This window comes from Camelina sativa, chromosome 17, assembly GCF_000633955.1.
Source record: "Camelina sativa cultivar DH55 chromosome 17, Cs, whole genome shotgun sequence".
Classification (NCBI taxonomy): domain Eukaryota; kingdom Viridiplantae; phylum Streptophyta; class Magnoliopsida; order Brassicales; family Brassicaceae; genus Camelina; species Camelina sativa.
This window is the reverse complement of record NC_025701.1, coordinates 3,325,687-3,342,728: the sequence shown is the minus strand read 5'-3', so window position 1 is coordinate 3,342,728 and position 17,042 is coordinate 3,325,687. Positions and strand designations below refer to the sequence as shown.

Below are 17,042 nucleotides of genomic sequence, written 5' to 3'. Positions count from 1 at the left end.
TTACAAAGATTCATGATATTGTGTTTTTGTTGTTGTTGAACTTATAAATTTCACGTTACAACAACAAAATCTGATCGCTCGTAAGACTTGACACGTCATCTGAACGATTTTGACTTATACAATAGTCAATAGATGTGTATATCGCCAAAATTTACCATATATTTCAATATGTGTGTGACACCACAAATCTAAAAAATCTGTAAAAAGCACTCACTCCTTACCATTTTAGGGAAAGTGTTAGTCTCCACCCCCCAATCTCAAACAAAATCTTTGGGACTTGGGAACAAAACGACAGTGCAAAACTCTTGCCAACAAGCTTCTTCGCTTGAAACAAACAATAACACAACTCTCTGACAAAACTCTTTGATGGTATATATGTATTTTTTTCAATGGTAAACTTTTACCAAAGGGATCTTGAACTCTTTAGGCAAGAACGGGATAGCCCTAGGATTGTTTTCCAAGTCGCGATACAATCTATACTCTGCTTCATAGTCATGAAGCTTTAACTCAGCCTTCTGATTAGTATGGTAATGATGCTTGGTTGAATTCAACTTCCCAAACCCGAAAACACTAACTTTCTCACAAACTCCCACCGCAAGCATCACAGCCTGCATACCTGACGAGTAATGAAACAACGACCCTTCATGGTTTTTACTCCAATCAACAAACCCTTCCGCTTTCTTCTCTTCCAAGAACTTCTTGACCGAGTAATACTTAACGATTCTACCACACAAGACATCGAATCTCGGATCAGTGATAATCAGAGGAGCTCTATGCGATGGTTTGCAAACAGTATAATCCAAAACGTGAATCGGTTGGCAAATGTACATCACAATGGGAACAGTTTCGCCATAAGGATGACAGTAACAACTCTGCCTTCTCCCACACTGATGCAAAATGTTACTATTTATGAATGATATGTTCGTTTTTGATCCGACCTTTTTCTCAAACCTCTCTGTTTTCGCATTGTTCAACCGAATCACAATCTCATGTTTATCAATGAGATCACCGTATTGGCTAATCAGCAATGTTCCACTATTACCAACCACTGCACAAGATGAGTATCTTATACCACTTACACCGTTGTGTGAATCAATCGGAACCTTGACTAATCTGATCAAATCTAACATGACGTTAGGTTCATAAGCTCTTCTTCTACGAGACCAAAGTTGTAAATTTCTCTTGAACTCTGACCAGTAACGATAAACCTGAGGGGAACGAAGCGTTACCGGAAATTTAGAAGCAATGTCTCTGCTGCTGCTCCCATGGCGATGTTGTTGTTGTTCGCTCGGTCTTGACATGGAGCTGAAATGGCGGCGGTGGGTTCTCCGAGTGTTGTCGTAATCAGAAATCAGATCGACCTCTTGCTTGAACTTGAGTTCGCCGGGATCAATGGCGGCGAATTCGAGCAATGTCTCGTTGAATACGATCTCTTCAGTCGTCATGAGTCCGGAGTTGCCGAGCTCGGCGATTGCGGAGGCGAAGGTGAAGCTGCTCCGGCGAATCGCCACTCTGCAAATGAGTGTGGCGGCGAAGAAAGCGAAGAGGAGAGCACTAAAGAGTGGTCTAACGGATCGTTTCATCGGCTCCACGGAGAGATAAAAACGTCGGGAAGTTTCTTAATTAAATTGACGGCGTGGGTCGGATCTTGAAGTCGGATCCATTGAACGGGTATTAGTAAAGGCCGAAACTTTATATGAAATCTATGATCAGAAACTTGAGGGAAGAAGCTACAGAAGAAAACTTGAGAAGGTGAAAGAAAGAAGAGAAAAGGTGAAAAGAGGATAGAGTGAAACTGAAGTCAAAGAGACGACATTGACATTGTTGCTTAAATTGGGGAGTGGGGAAGTGTGAGATATGAGGGAAGGCCTTAAATGGAGGAGAGATCTGAAGGGGGAGAGAGATAGATCCAATTCAACTAACATTAAACAAATCATTCAATTACTACTCTTTCTTTTTATGTAAAGTAAGTTGCAGTCATGTTGGAGAGAAGAGAGAGTGGTAGCTTCATTGTGTAAAGTGGAGAATAATGATGTCACAATAATAAATCAAAGAGGAGGAGATTTGTTTTGGGAAACCATTCTACTTCTATTGTTAAAGTTGGTTGGGTACTTTAGGTAAGGTAGAGAGAGTGTTGTCAATTAGGTTTTTTTGTCTACGTCCTTCGGCCAACCTATTTAAAAGTCCATTAAATGAAGCTCTTTTTAAACCTTTTTTATTTGGGCTCGTGGTGCCGAGCAAACCGGTTGAGTCTAAGCCCAGTATAGCCCATATAATTGTATTAAAACGGCAAGTACTTTTCTTCCCATTAACCAAAACGGTTAGGAAAAAAAAAACACTCATCATCCGTCAAAAGAGAGACAGACGCCTTGACGTTTTGAGGTTGTATACAAAAACATTCTGTTGTTTTTTATTTTTCAAACGTCAAAAATTTCCAATTTCCAATTTTCCTCTTTTCTCTGTTACACCGACTTGAATAAATCATCTGCTTTTCCTTATTTGACCTGTGAAATAATTTATGATCATGGATTCATCCACGATTCTTCTATGATTTCATATAATTATCTGATCTATTTTGAGATAAAGTTTTCAACTTTGAATCGATTTTTGTAAAACCCTAAAAAAGATATGTACAGCAATTTCAAAGAACAAGCGATCGAGTACGTGAAGCAAGCTGTTCAAGAGGACAATGTTGGCAACTACAATAAAGCTTTCCCTTTATACATGAACGCTCTTGAGTACTTCAAGACCCATCTCAAGTATGAGAAGAACCCTAAGATCCGAGAAGCTATCACCCATAAATTCAACGAGTATCTCCGTCGTGCAGAGGAGCTTCGTGCTGTTTTGGACGAAGGTGGGTCGGGTCCAGGATCCAACGGTGGTGGTGGTGATGCTGCAGCTGTCGCCAAGAAGCCGAAGAGCAAGCCCAGAAAAGACGGAGGAGATGGATATGGAGAGGACACGGAGCAATCAAAGCTTCGAGCTGGGTTAAACTCTGCTATTGTTAGGGAAAAGCCTAATGTTAAGTGGACTGATGTTGCTGGGCTTGAGAGTGCTAAACAATCGTTGCAGGAAGCTGTGATTTTGCCTGTCAAGTTCCCACAGTTCTTCACCGGTGAATGTTTCTACTTTTTAATTTTGGATTGGAGTCTTCCATGTAATCTGATTTACTTGTATTGATCAATCTTATTACTTGTTATGATTAGGCAAGAGGCAGCCATGGCGAGCTTTTCTTCTGTTTGGGCCTCCTGGAACTGGTAAATCATACTTGGCTAAGGCTGTTGCTACTGAATCTGACTCTACGTTTTTCAGGTAACGTTATGTTTCGATTATAGCTCTTCTTGTTGTAAGACTTGCCAAGGTATATGATTCACTTGGTTCAGTCACAAGTATATGCAGCCTGCTGTAATAGCTAGCCTATAGTTGCAGATCTTTGGGTTTAAATATGCATCAGTTTCTTGCCAATATACCTTTACCTTGAAGGCTTTTACTCTGTCAAGTTTGCTGTGTTTTTGTAATTGGGAACATATTGCAGCTTTTGAATTATCGTATACTTTTTTTTGTCTCCCAACCATTAGTGTGTCTTCATCGGACTTGGTCTCGAAGTGGATGGGTGAAAGTGAAAAGCTAGTATCGAACCTTTTTGAGATGGCTCGTGAGAGTGCTCCGTCGATCATTTTTGTTGATGAGATAGATTCTTTGTGTGGTCAACGTGGGGAAGGCAATGATAGTGAAGCTTCAAGACGTATCAAAACAGAGCTTCTTGTGCAGATGCAGGTGAAAAGGTTATTAGAAAGAAACCTTCTGGGAATGAATTATGAGCAGAAACATGACTTTTCTCTTTCTCTCTATTTCTCTTTTATTTTAGGGTGTCGGACACAATGATGAGAAAGTCCTTGTGCTAGCAGCAACAAATACACCGTATGCTCTTGATCAGGTGAAACTCATAAGAGTGGATTGGTGTTTTTGAATTAGTTTCCTGCTTTAGAATAATACTAAATACCATGTTCATTGCAGGCTATTAGGCGACGTTTTGATAAGCGTATCTATATCCCTCTACCCGATGTGAAGGCTCGTCAGCACATGTTCAAAGTACTGAATTGACTTTAAACTTTTCTCAAAGTAAATTCAGGAGACCCAAACCTAATGATATTCGTGTATGAATCAGGTGCATTTGGGAGATACTCCTCATAATTTGAAAGAAGCTGATTTTGCATATTTAGCTCGCAAGACAGAGGGATTCTCTGGTTCAGATGTGGCTGTTTGTGTAGGTGGCTTTGGCCAGAGTTGTTATTTCTATCAAAATAATTAAACAAAATTTTGTCCTGAGTGGTTTCTACTCCTCTGCAGGTCAAGGATGTTCTGTTTGAACCAGTTCGAAAAACCCAAGACGCCATGTTCTTTTTCAAGGCTACTGATCGTACGTGGAGGCCATGCGGGCCTAAACAACCTGGTGCCATTCAGACTACAATGCAGGATTTAGCAGCAAAAGGGCTTGCTGAAAAGGTAGTCGTCAAAAGTCTGAATTTGCTGTCATACTCATAATATCTTAGCATGAGAATACATATTTCTATATGCATTTGGTCTTGAGGAAATTTCAATCGTTGAAGTTGTTTTGGTGATGATGGTCGTTCATTTGTTTTGATTCGAAACACAACAGATTATTCCACCGCCTATCGCGAAAACGGATTTTGATAAGGTACTAGCAAGACAGCGACCGACAGTGAGCAAGTCTGACCTTGAGGTCCATGTGAATTTCACAAAAGAGTTTGGAGAGGATGGTTGAAGATGGCATTGATCAAATTGCTCGGCATTATTAGTTGCAGGGAAAATCTCGAGTTCCCGGTTATGTATGTATGCACTAGGAGGAGAACAATTCGTTTAATGCACATCATTGAATTTTAGTTTTCTAATTGTGTAAATTATTTCTGACATGATTGTTTCCTGATGCTAAAGTCAGAGTCTCCACTATACTATACATCATTGCGTATATTCTTAATTTTTTGCCTCTAATATTTAAATTCTATGATTCTATCAACAATAAAATGATCGTATGTACTCGCACACAATCTGGTAAAATGACACCTAGCTTACACACGTTCACATCCAAAACAAAAGGACCACCATGGTTCAAGGCTTGTGCGCTGATTTCTACTAACTTGCAATCATGCATTTTATGGCTCACGGGACAGTCATGTAATGTTACTTATGATAGTTCCCCTTTCACTCATGAATTAAATGGCCTGATCCAAGAGCGCTAGTTATGTCACTGAAAAATGCTATCACCACAACTTCATCATGTAAAGACATTTGTTTTGAGTCAGTTAGGTGTAGAAATTATACACAAATCAATTAACCTATAAATGATGTCTTTCTCTGTTTTGTTAGCAGCTGGTGCATTGTAAAATCCAAGAGGTGCATTCTTCTAGCATTTTGAACTTCTGGCGCTTTGCTATATCCAAGAAAATCTCCATCCTCTTGTGGAACTCTGACCCGCTCTCTTTGCATCTAAAGGAACCAGAACACTCACACTGCTCTGTCAAATGAGCGGCTTTCACCTGATTGCACCTAATGCACACTAGATCCTGCATGTGGTACATTCTCTCTCTCTGTCTCACCATCTGGAGAAGACTATTCTCCATCTGCTCTCTGTCATATATCTTCCCACATTGTGTATCCGCACATGACCATTCTTTCTCTGTTAATAGATCTGGGTCTCTGCATATATCTAGGTCTCTGTAGGCATCACAGTTGCTGCAACAATAAAAACAGTATAATCAAAACTTGGTGTATACATTTTCAGCCGTCTTACTGCTTACTACTTCAAAAAAGTCAAGTATTAAAAAACACAATGTGGGTAGATATATGACAGAGAGCAGATGGTATATTCAGCCTTCGGAATATGACCAAGGTAGCCCTCTTTTCTTTTTGGGATTTGGGGGTTTTTCTTTTCTTTTAGTGTTGCAAACAGATAGCAGAAACAAGAGTAGCAAATCACCAGAGTGCTTATTTGAATCACAAAAAAATGAGCATTTCTTTTGGTCAAGTAATACCTGCAAGCTACATTAGGTAAGATGCAGGAGGGCCCAGGATCAAGAAATTCGGCTTCAGCAGCATACTCTTTTACCTTAATGTACTTCAACAGATTCTTTCTCATTACCTATAGAGAAGAGATTACGTCAGTAAGATTGTAGGTCTAGAGAACAAAATTTGAGAAGACAATAGTTAACACCCATCTGAAACTATCTAACTTTTTAGGTAAACATAGTTTCAAGAATCAGATTTCCGGAGTGTAGACTGGATTTGTGAATGAAATCATTTACAAAGAGGTTTTCTAATTATAAAGATAAAAAGCTCTATATTAGAATTTTCATTTCCAAGATTAATCTATTCAGAGGACTTGTGAATACTCCATATGTTTATCAAATTGAACCAGTATCAGGTAAAATTGAAAAGGAATAGGTAGAGTACTCACCAGAACATCGTGCTGGACATTCTGGTCAAGAGCCAGAACAGCAGAGGTAACCTGTATAAATTCTAACGTGTGATCTCCTTTGGGGGTTTGACCTGAAAACCGAGATGCATCTGAAACGTTTATGTCCCTCATGTGTGGCATGATATCAATAACCTTTTTAAGAAGCCTCTCTGTGAAGTAGGATTCAATCTGCATAAAATAAACAAAAAAAGAAATGAGGAGACAATCTTTTGAGTGAACGAAAAGTATACTAAAAGAAATGGCTTTAAGACTACCTGTTCTCTTAGATATTCTACCATCTGTGCCTCTAAACTCTCTGAACTGCCCTTTTTTTTCTCTAATGCAAATTTCCAGGGATGAAATATAAACTCGGCAACGATTATAGTGAAGTCACTCTGCCAAGATAGATGAAATGCATCAGTGTCCAAGAATAGTCTAACTGTTGCCACATGTTTAAATAACTCTGCTTTGATTTGAGAGAGGGTTCTGTCTGTACACCTTAATATACTCGGGTAAATGTCGTGCAACACTCCATTTTTGTTCAATAGCCACTTCGTCAGGTCAACTTTCATCATCGGTAGCTTGGATACCAGTGTAGTTATACTAAAGGTTGAAAAAGAGATATCTTGATGAGAGGGTATAAATAAGGAAAAGCAAGATCAAGAAGTCTGATTAAACCAAAACTAATGATGGAAGATGGGGCTTTAGTAGAGTTCAGTGCAGTTTGGAGATAATTTATCAAGGTGAAAGGACTTTACTCTTATCAGTTATAATTCCTTCTGGTTTACTGGAACAACATGTATTGAGGTCCCATGGATTGTCACTTTTTCATTTCCTCTCTTTGAGGCTCAATTTTGTGTTCAGGGATTTGTAATTTTACAATTTACAACAAGGTTTGCCATGTTTAGGTATCAGAAACTAAAAAAACAAAAGGGAAGCATAAGAAATAAGAATTCTAACCTGATCCATGAAAAGTAATGAGTGCCAGTAGTGAACCGGCTCGAGCAATATCCACTCAAAGATAGAACTGTCAGTGGCAAAGTACAAAAATCATGGCATGAAAATGAGTGCAGCCCATTAGACATAGTCAAACATCTATACCGTGAAAGGAAGAAACCAACCTATTTCCCACCGCTGTGAGCAAGCTTTCACAATAGGCCTTAGCAGCAGATAGATCAAATTTCCCTGTGTGAATAATGACCTTTGAGAAGTCTGCATAAATTAGTATAGCACCCAATCTCCGCAAATCAGTCAATAGCAGAGCAAAGACCTTTTGCATGACCTACAATATTCATGAAAAACGCAAATGTCAAATGGGTTTAGAATTTTAAAGGCAAAGAAAAAGTGAATGTAACTGACAAATCTCAGGATCTGAAGGTGCCTTGGGAATGATATGTATTATGACAAGCATAATCCAGCAAGGAGGTATTATTTGTTAGCTTCAGTTTCGATAAAATGAATTGACTAAGAAACATTCAGACAGGAGTAAATTATATAAAGTCTGCTGATTTATCCACACCAACTCGTTTATACTTGATAAAAAGCAAGAAATACTAGATAATATTTACCTTGTGAAGCATGAGATGAAGAGCTGGATCATGGAGCTTAGAGGACGGGCTACAATAAGGAATTAACATCGGCATGTTATGAGTCAAAAAAAAAAAAGTGAACATGTTACAAGATGTGACATAATCATACCTGCAGAGCCACCAAGACAAGCGTTGCAAAATGGAATCAGCATATATATTCTCATATTTACGCACATCAGTAAAGCAATTATCAAACAATTGTTTCAGGACACGAAATGCTTGAGCACATCCAGTGGTCTCATCAAAACTGGTGTTCTCGTCTGAATTTGTTTCAAATCCCGAAAAGACGCCTCCTTCCATTGCATTCACAAGGCTGCTTTTCAGAAGGGCATTAACAGCCAAGTGATGGATCTGCACAATGCATGTTAATTAGAACAACATCCAAAACAGCACGACAATTTAATCATTTTTTTTTATGACCTTTAGCTCCACAGACACTTTTCTATACGCTCCAGGGAATACCAAACTTGTCTGTTGCACCTGTGTCAGAGAAGCATACCAGTTTATCACCTTGATAGTGCACAGAAACAAAAAGACAAAAAAAAAATAATAATAATATAGAGATTGGCGATGATCCTGACAAAGTTCACAGAATCCAAAAGGAAATATTTTTTTAACCCATTTGATTACGTACCTCATCAGCAAAGAATGTCTCTTCATTGTTTATACCTCCAAGATCTGGAACACCATTATCTGACACCCAAAGGACCTGTTATACAAAGGAAATTCAGTGATACATAATAGGCACTTCTAAAGGAAAAAGAAAAAAAAATCGAAATCAGTGATAGAGAGACAACAGCCTTTTGCCTAGGCGCTGGAGGAACAGAGCAAGAGCAAAAAGGCAAACAGAAAGAAAAAGGAAGGCAAATATTGTAGCAGTGGAAATAAAAAAAAAGTTACAAGTTCGGAAATTCGAAGAAAAGACCTGTTGCTGGCCACGGAGTGCCCTGGACATGAAGATATCTATTGTGAATGTTAGCCAGTCAAGTCCAAAATTCCCCAGAGGCACCTAGTCAGTTGTACAGGAAATGTCAATAACTGCACAAAACAATAATATGAGGAACTATATTTCCACTTTAGAAACATAACCTACATGGGCGTATCTTGATTGGGCAATCCTCCGATCCAACCACTGAAATGCTGCAGCACAACGGAACATTGCTATTTTTGCTGCTGGACGTTGCCAGGAGACAGGCTATGCATTGCAACCCCACCACATATGTATTACTTGATCAAATAAACATCTATCATAACATTAAAGGAGAAAAGGTAGCCAATTGGTTTATAAGTTAAGGAACCTGAAAACTATTGTCATCGCCGTTGAAGGGAATCCTCACACATGGGAAATCATCCAGGGCCTTAATACCTTCCATCATGGAGTTAAAGTCAGGGCATTCGATGACAGCAACAGTTGGTCCACTATTTTCTTCTCTGCAAGATAAAGAAACAATGTGACAAGTCAAACCTACGGGATGATTTAACATAACCTTACAAGAAAAGTCCCAACAATCAAACTCTTTGTTTTTTTTTGGGACAATTGACTTAAAGAATGTATCTAAGTTACCAACTAGTTCACACAGGAAAAAGCATGCGCAACTGATTCAATAGAAACACTATTGGATTCAATATGTCAGGGAAACATTAAACAGGCTGCACTGCTATAAATCAAAACAAATGAGTTACCTGTATTCACTTATTGCTTTCTGTATAATCTTCTTGGCAGCTTCAGGATGGTCAACATAGTCCACCTGATGATTAGCATTCACAAAAGCTCAAAAAATGCAGGACTACTATTGCAGGGGTTCTATGTGATGAGTTTAGAGCATACCTGGAAAAGGATACTACCCCAAGACAATGAGTCAATTGAAAATTCTTGGCAACTATCTCTAAACTGTCTCTCTAGGGCAGATGGTAATAATTCCTTGCTACTAAAAGGATCAACTACCACGGCAGACATACGCTTCGATGCATGACAATATAAAACATAGATAGCACGCCCTGTAGAGGTGCTGCAAACAAGTAAACCATGAGATAAGTATTCCGGTCTGCATAAATAAAACCACATAACATGGCCAAAGAAGAAGAAGAAAAAAAAACAAAAACTAAGGTTCAAAATGTTAAGGGACTAATTTGAGAAAGCAACAGAGTATTCAATAATATGACTAGACACGTAGTCATAAACACTCCAACATTGTGACTAAATGCCTACTAGAAATTTACAATCAAAACCTTCTTCAACTTAAATTGCATGAAGTTGAATTGATTTCCATCAGAAAAGGGGTAGTCATGTTACTTTATAGAATGGACCTTTACCTGTTATACAAGTAAACAAGTGGAATCGAACGGTCCAAGTAGCGACACTCAGTTGTAGTTTTCATATGAAGTTCACCAATTTTCCATCCATCTTGGGTATTACGTTGCTTAGCTGTCTTATCAATTTCGCATACACATCCAATTTGACATATAGCACTAAACTCCAGAGGCACCTTAGTTTCATATATGCCCTGCCAAAGTTAATTATGAGACAAGCAAGCATAAACATGGTATTCTCTTGATGAAAAATGAAGGTCAAAACATGCATTTAATCAACAAGTTGACAAATCCCACCAAACTGACAAGTCGATGGGTCTCATTCACATTCTATTCAAATAACAAAGAAGACACACACACATAACTGAGATAAATATAGCTACCCTTCGCTTTTAACTCCTTTTCCAGAGTTTTCCTTATACAGGGTACTTGATGCAGCAAATTTCTATAGCACACAAATTCAGAATCCCAGACACCAAATACAATTTGTCTACTCACCAAATAAAATGCCACCAAAGATCACAGAAGTAATAGTTAACGATACTAAGAAACTTTCTTTATTACTTTTAAGACATGTGATGGGTGGGTAGTCGATAAAAGGTGTGGCTTCTGATGGCACTTTTTTTTTTTTAACTTTTTAAAAGACCTCACCTCAATTTTAGGGTTGGCAAGAAGAGCTGCACGCATTTTGCTTTCTTTTTTAAATTGATCTTCCTGAATTTTAACCTGTAAAGAAAAATAAAAATTGTAACTAACTAAAAAGAATACAAGGGGAAAGATATATAGTTGATAAAAGTCATGCCTCAATCAAATTATAAGAAGGCCTTCCCTGAGGAAGAATCTTGATGACACACTTTCCCGGGAATTTTTCAACTGTAGGAGCTTTGGAATTAATGTAAAACACCCTTGGGATTGTTAATGGGATCTTAAGCATCAATCCTTTCACAACCACCCAGGCGAAAAATTGCCCACTCTGTGGACTTGGAACCAGTTGTATTATCTGAAAAAGCCAGAAAGACAACATTATATGGTTACAAAACATTAGCCAAATATAAATACATTTAGGTTGCTGTGCCCACCTGCCAATATGAACTAGTCAAGGCTTCTTCAGGCCTCCTAAAGTATGAACCTACACCTCCTCTTCCCAGACCAACTTTTTGATTTATCTCGTGAGCATCAATCTGCTGTGAAGATCTTAGATCACCCAACCTACAAAAAGAAGGAATACACAGTCAAGAAGTTCAGAAAGTTTTAGAAGCAGCGGATGTCATATTGAACTACATTTTGTTCCAAATAAAGTACTACCTTCGTTTTTTCTTCTTCTCTAATGTCACTTTCCATTTTCTCTTTTTCAGTTCAAGCCATCCTTGGTAATTTACGTTCTTGTCAATGTTCTGAAATGAGATATCATGGAACTCTGGACCGCAGCTCTCTTTCTGCTCGTGTTCAGTCATTTTTTTTTTTACTTCAAAAGAACGTGCAATTGGCTTTGGCCCTTTCACGGAAAGCCTGTTTTCTTTGCAAAAATCCTCAATATCTTCCATATTATCTTCAGTCACCAAATGATCTGTGTCCGACACACCGTCTTTGTTTGCTGAACTAAACATATCAACTAGTTTTCTCTGGCGAAATTTGTCCTCTTTCTCACGGACCTTTTTATGGAGCCAGTCAGGATGATTGACCCTAGGCACAGGATTTTCCACCTAAAAAGGTCATATAAGCCGTTAGATATTTACAGAAAGAATATTAAGAAAAACAAAACCAATATGAATAGTAACAATGAACCTTCTGCATTGCAGCAGGAATGGTAATAACTTTTTGGATAGCTGAACTAAGGCGCTGCTTATAATACGACCAGTCAATAATTAAACGGATTCCGACGTCTGATGATGTCTTGCACCATTTTCGCAGATAATACTTCATAATTCCTGTGAATTTTGACGTTTCCATTACATTTGATCGATAAGAACGCAAGAATACATAATCACAGCAGATAACAGAAGGTTTACCCGGTTTCGTTGTTTCAAATATAGCAACAGGAACAGCCCGTTCGCTAACAGGTGTACCCTAATCATGAGAAAAGTTGTTAAGTTGCAAGAAAAGAAGTACTATAAGCAGATATACTATACCAGAATAGCTCAAAAAGATGCTTAACAGACAGTAAATACTTTTTAAAATGTAAGCAACATTATTAATACAGATTACATGTATGACGAGTGACGACATTATTGACTTAGATAAATGTACATTCAGCAGTGTAACCTAACTAAGAGCTCCAACAGTAGAGATTGTTAACATAACATATACAAGTCTGTCACTCGTACTAAAAAATTATAAGAAAAGATAGAAGAAGATATGTGAACCAGTTATTTTTTCATAAGACCTAACTATTCAGTTTTTTTCTGGCCTGTTCGGGTTGGTAATGGATGGCCTCTTTGAGTATATGTCAAAGGAGGACAAAAGTTCCACGAAAATTTTAAGTTTGACAGAAATGTACCTTTGGCTCACAAGCAACAATGTATTGGCAACGAAGTCCTTTATCTTTGACCATTGAATCACCAAGAAATTCAGCCAGGCGTTTTGCTGTGGTCACTGCACATGACTTTTGCTCACCATAATCTGCTAACGATTTGCTCATTGTGCTTGACTCGGATATATAATCTAGCAGTTCACTATCGGCAATATCTTTTCCTTGATTCTGGAGAAAATGTAAAGAGAAAACTATGAGCAAAATGACCCAGTTGCAAATAAGAGAATTTAGCAGCACCTATATGAAAAGTCTTTCTCCTCAGTAGGGGGGAAAAAATCAACTAAAAAATAACAAAAAACAAAAAATTTCACATACATCGAGTAGGTCAAGCCACCGATTTGCGACGGCTGCAACAGCAGAATAGCACTCTTTAAGAGTTGATCCATGGAGAAATTTGTCAAAAAGCTCGGCCTGTAGGGAAGGGGTAGAAAAACAAATAATGAAGGCTCTACACATATTTATCAAATAAATCTCAGCCTATTTTCTTGGGATGCTTGCGTCTAACAAATCATGGAACATCTTATGCAGTTCATATTTGAAATAAGCTTAAGTAAACACAAGAATTCAATAAATAGGATGGAAATATTGATAAAAAATAAATTGTAACATGCAGTGTGTCGTCATAGAACAGAGATTTTATTTATCAGTCTGTTCTTTTATGAACGATGAAGGTAGATGAGCTCTAGATACTTGCTAAGTAGTCACCTGAACAAGCAATTAAGAACCAGTGGAATTCTCCCTATTCCCTAACAGAGAATTATTTTATGTCAGAATTAGAACCTTAAAAATGCTGCTAGAAAGAGTTACTTAAAGTCTAATATAACTGGATCAAGTGAAATACAATCATCAACCGTTTTGAGCCTAAAAATAGATGAAGCAACAATTTGATGAATCATTACAACACAAAGAAAGGAAAGGATACCTGGAAAACTTTGATGAGTTTCAGCTCCCCTCTACGCTTGATCTCAAAACCCTTGAGTTCTGCTAAGGTTCCGTCATGATTGAAAACAGCATAACGCTTCTTAATTAAGATTCCTTCCTCTTTCGATGCAGGAATAATCATTGCCTGAATGGAAAGAATTACAAATATTTCTACGCAGCAATCAAAGAGCAGCACACGTAAAAGTTTCATAAAGTTTAAGCATACCTTGTACGGTCCATCCACTTCAAATTCAATTGAGCATTCACTATGTGACTTGTATGTCTTGCGTACAGGATCTTCAAGAGTCTGTTTCAACCAACAATTAAAGGGAAAATGGAAACGAAACACAAGGCAAAATGCTTTCAGAACCTCAGAAGGGTTTATATCATCTGCTTATTTAAGACTGAACACAAAAGCTACATATAGGTAAGGAAAAGCTTGGCATACCTGATATTGATCATTTGTATTATTCTTTGCCACATCAACATTTAGCATTACACATGGATAAGAGATTGTGAGTTTCTTCATGTCACTGCAGTAAAAAAATACAATTGATGGTTTACTTAACATCTTGAGAACCACGAGAAAATAAAATCCCCCCTAACATGGATATAAAAACTCTTGAATATATCTTAAAGTGAACTATTGCAATATATTCAAAACAAAATAGAACACGGAACTTCCAAACATGGAGATAGCAAAACCTTACATCGTTTTAAAAGTAAAGTTCTCAGGAAAAGATCCAGGGAGACAACACCATATACCATCTGTATCCAACTCAAGTGGTTTCCCGATTCGATCAATAAGCAAACGGGCATTCTGGATGATTTTGGCTCCAGTATAGGTAACTACACCAGCCATTTCCATGGAGTACCATCTTGCACCCCTGGAAATTGTTTCAAGTAAAGCTTTGGGTCAACCTAAATGGAACAGACAACGATCATATAACCAAAGTCCAGGCTCTTTGCAAGAGATCAGAAGACTCACTTTCGCATGACATATCCATAGAAGGAATTAAGTATACACTTATGAGCTAGCTGCAAGGAATCGTAAACCACTACCATATCCTGTTCCAAATTTGAATGTCACCATCTCAAAAAAGTTCCAGAGATCTATGAGCAAGTACACAAGATAACGTACCTGTGCTTCCTGGATCTTGATTGAATTACCACTTGCCTTGGCCTCGGACAACTTTCCCTTCCAGACCTTGTTAAGTGTTTTGTATTCATACCTCCTATCTCGAAAGCTTGAATTACATTCAAAACACCACCAAATAAAAAGCAATTAGGACTTAGTTAAAAAAAATTTATCATAATCAGTGGTGTGTTCACACAAAAGAGATTACTGCACAAAAGACTAAACGTCCAAACAGAGTCTCAGTCAAGAACAATATGGGAGAATAAAAGGCACACACCTCCGAACAGTGTCCACATAGAAAGGGTTTTCTCTCATGCATATCCCAGCCTCACGAACTGCAGTGATTGGCTTGTCAAGTACTCGTTTATATGCCTGCCAAATGCAAAATGACTTACAATCATATGTTGACAATGTGGGGAAACTATTACTAAGCAGAAGGAAGGGCGAGAATACCTTTTGACAATATTTTTTAAGTCGTTCTTTTAGCTTGGTTTGTTGTTCCACCTTTGGCAAATCAAGGAATGATTTTGAAGACTGAATATTTGCACCAGTATCAACAAATTCAGACTCAATCTGTTTTTTCAAATGGTAATAATCACTGCCAAACCAGTTGAAACAAAGTTAAGAACTTAAGACTAGACCAACAAAGTTAAAATCCATAGTTAGCTGGAATGAAAAACAAGTTAAGAACCTTTTCTTTCCCATGAATGTCACCCCACGCCAAACCCATTCAAGTTTTCTAAGACAAGTCTTTCCTGGGCGGTTGAAATCACATGCTGTGCAGACCTCATCCGTAACTATTGATGGTGGCTGAAAATTAAAGAAAAGTTTAACTTCATATAAAATTTCCAGGGAATTTTCCATTATTTTGTACATGAAACACCACCATTTAGCTGATGTTGGTAGATACTGATTTACAATTGTATGTTACAACAAATAATCCCTATTCAGTTAAAAACGTACAGACAGAGATTAGATGTACCTGAAGCCTATTTGTTAAAATGATATTTGGATACATCGCTGCGACGTCGAGGTGATAAATAAGAGGCCCTTCTTCACGTATAGGGTCATCTCGTAAATTCTCGAGCTGTAGAACCAATAAAACCGCCATAACAGAACTAAGTCTTCATCCCGAATCAGGCAACACAAATGGAATAATTCATAAGACCATCAAGTTTTCTGTTCTGCTTCGAAATATCCAAGCATGCAGACGCCTAGTTGGTGACAACTACTGTAGATAGGGGATACTTAATAGACAGATTTCTTCTTGAGGCTCAAACCATAGTCTAAGGCTTTACTATGTTTTTTCTACAAGAACTACTGAAATTACTCGACATGAGAGAAGGCTTGTTTATCCGAGCTTAATGTGTATGAGTCTATAAGCAAACTCTCCCAGAATGAAATATGTATGCAGTGTAAGCAATTCGACGCGACAAGAGAAATAACATGCTGAAACGAATCAAGGGAATAAGCACTAAAATCGATATTTCTAAAAACTACCTTTTTCTTGATTTCGTCCTTCACTTCATCATAATTGGAAATTGAATCCATTCTCATTTTCCCTTCTACAGTGATAGCATATTCCAGATCCCGACCAAGGTTATCAATCAGTTGCTGGCAATCAACGCGTCCAATATCAGATAGGTTCATAAATTATTATTTTTGTGTGCACCAGGTGCAAAAATTAGCTATGATAACATCATGTGCATAATAATGGGAAGCATTTTGCTTGAGGAATCCATTACAGACTACATAGGTATTTACTATTAACTGCACCACTTCAGATGACATTACAGAAAGATCAGTGACATTTGAATAGAAACTCTATCAGAAAAAGTAATGCTCATCAAGAAATCAACTAACATTATGTCGAATGAGTATAAAGCAGATAGCTTGCCTGGTATGCCGACGAATCAAGCTTAAAACTGGTAGGAATATCAGATCTGAAAACACCACTTTCGAGGCACTCTACGTGACCACCAATATATGTCTCACTTTCAAGAAGTTGATTTTGGTAGAATTTCTCAGGGTCAGCTTGATTTTTGTTGGGACATACAACATTTGCCTTGTAAGCCTGTG

At 37.9% G+C, this 17,042-nt stretch overlaps 3 protein-coding genes across 3 annotated transcripts in view; 1 reads left to right on the top strand and 2 right to left on the bottom strand.

Annotated features, from left to right (window-relative positions):
• On the bottom strand, window positions 142-2,113 carry LOC104755007 (beta-1,6-galactosyltransferase GALT29A-like). Its single transcript, XM_010477316.2, has one exon. It carries the CDS (start codon window positions 1,581-1,583, stop codon window positions 387-389), a length of 1,197 nt encoding a protein of 398 aa, XP_010475618.1. The 5' UTR covers window positions 1,584-2,113; the 3' UTR covers window positions 142-386.
• Window positions 2,465-4,999, top strand: LOC104755006 (protein SUPPRESSOR OF K(+) TRANSPORT GROWTH DEFECT 1). Its single transcript, XM_010477315.2, has 8 exons — window positions 2,465-3,115; window positions 3,207-3,312; window positions 3,579-3,777; window positions 3,869-3,937; window positions 4,018-4,092; window positions 4,169-4,267; window positions 4,351-4,506; window positions 4,661-4,999. Exons 1-8 carry the CDS (start codon window positions 2,629-2,631, stop codon window positions 4,784-4,786), a joined length of 1,317 nt encoding a protein of 438 aa, XP_010475617.1. The 5' UTR covers window positions 2,465-2,628; the 3' UTR covers window positions 4,787-4,999.
• The window catches only part of LOC104755005 (DNA polymerase epsilon catalytic subunit A-like), a 15,648-nt gene continuing 3,867 nt past the window's right edge, over window positions 5,262-17,042 (bottom strand). The window contains 36 exon segments of the mRNA XM_019239491.1: window positions 5,262-5,754; window positions 6,054-6,160; window positions 6,476-6,664; window positions 6,751-6,870; window positions 6,974-7,078; window positions 7,436-7,502; window positions 7,597-7,757; window positions 8,044-8,092; window positions 8,174-8,415; window positions 8,485-8,544; window positions 8,699-8,773; window positions 8,990-9,073; window positions 9,158-9,259; window positions 9,363-9,495; window positions 9,748-9,812; window positions 9,893-10,073; window positions 10,378-10,568; window positions 11,026-11,100; window positions 11,177-11,374; window positions 11,454-11,583; window positions 11,680-12,077; window positions 12,160-12,302; window positions 12,384-12,441; window positions 12,872-13,072; window positions 13,220-13,315; window positions 13,827-13,970; window positions 14,052-14,132; window positions 14,274-14,358; window positions 14,536-14,712; window positions 14,814-14,893; window positions 14,967-15,072; window positions 15,241-15,335; window positions 15,417-15,561; window positions 15,655-15,773; window positions 15,946-16,050; window positions 16,464-16,577. Of these exon segments, the coding sequence (XP_019095036.1) occupies window positions 5,385-5,754; window positions 6,054-6,160; window positions 6,476-6,664; window positions 6,751-6,870; window positions 6,974-7,078; window positions 7,436-7,502; window positions 7,597-7,757; window positions 8,044-8,092; window positions 8,174-8,415; window positions 8,485-8,544; window positions 8,699-8,773; window positions 8,990-9,073; window positions 9,158-9,259; window positions 9,363-9,495; window positions 9,748-9,812; window positions 9,893-10,073; window positions 10,378-10,568; window positions 11,026-11,100; window positions 11,177-11,374; window positions 11,454-11,583; window positions 11,680-12,077; window positions 12,160-12,302; window positions 12,384-12,441; window positions 12,872-13,072; window positions 13,220-13,315; window positions 13,827-13,970; window positions 14,052-14,132; window positions 14,274-14,358; window positions 14,536-14,712; window positions 14,814-14,893; window positions 14,967-15,072; window positions 15,241-15,335; window positions 15,417-15,561; window positions 15,655-15,773; window positions 15,946-16,050; window positions 16,464-16,577 (4,851 nt within the window). The 3' untranslated portion in view covers window positions 5,262-5,384.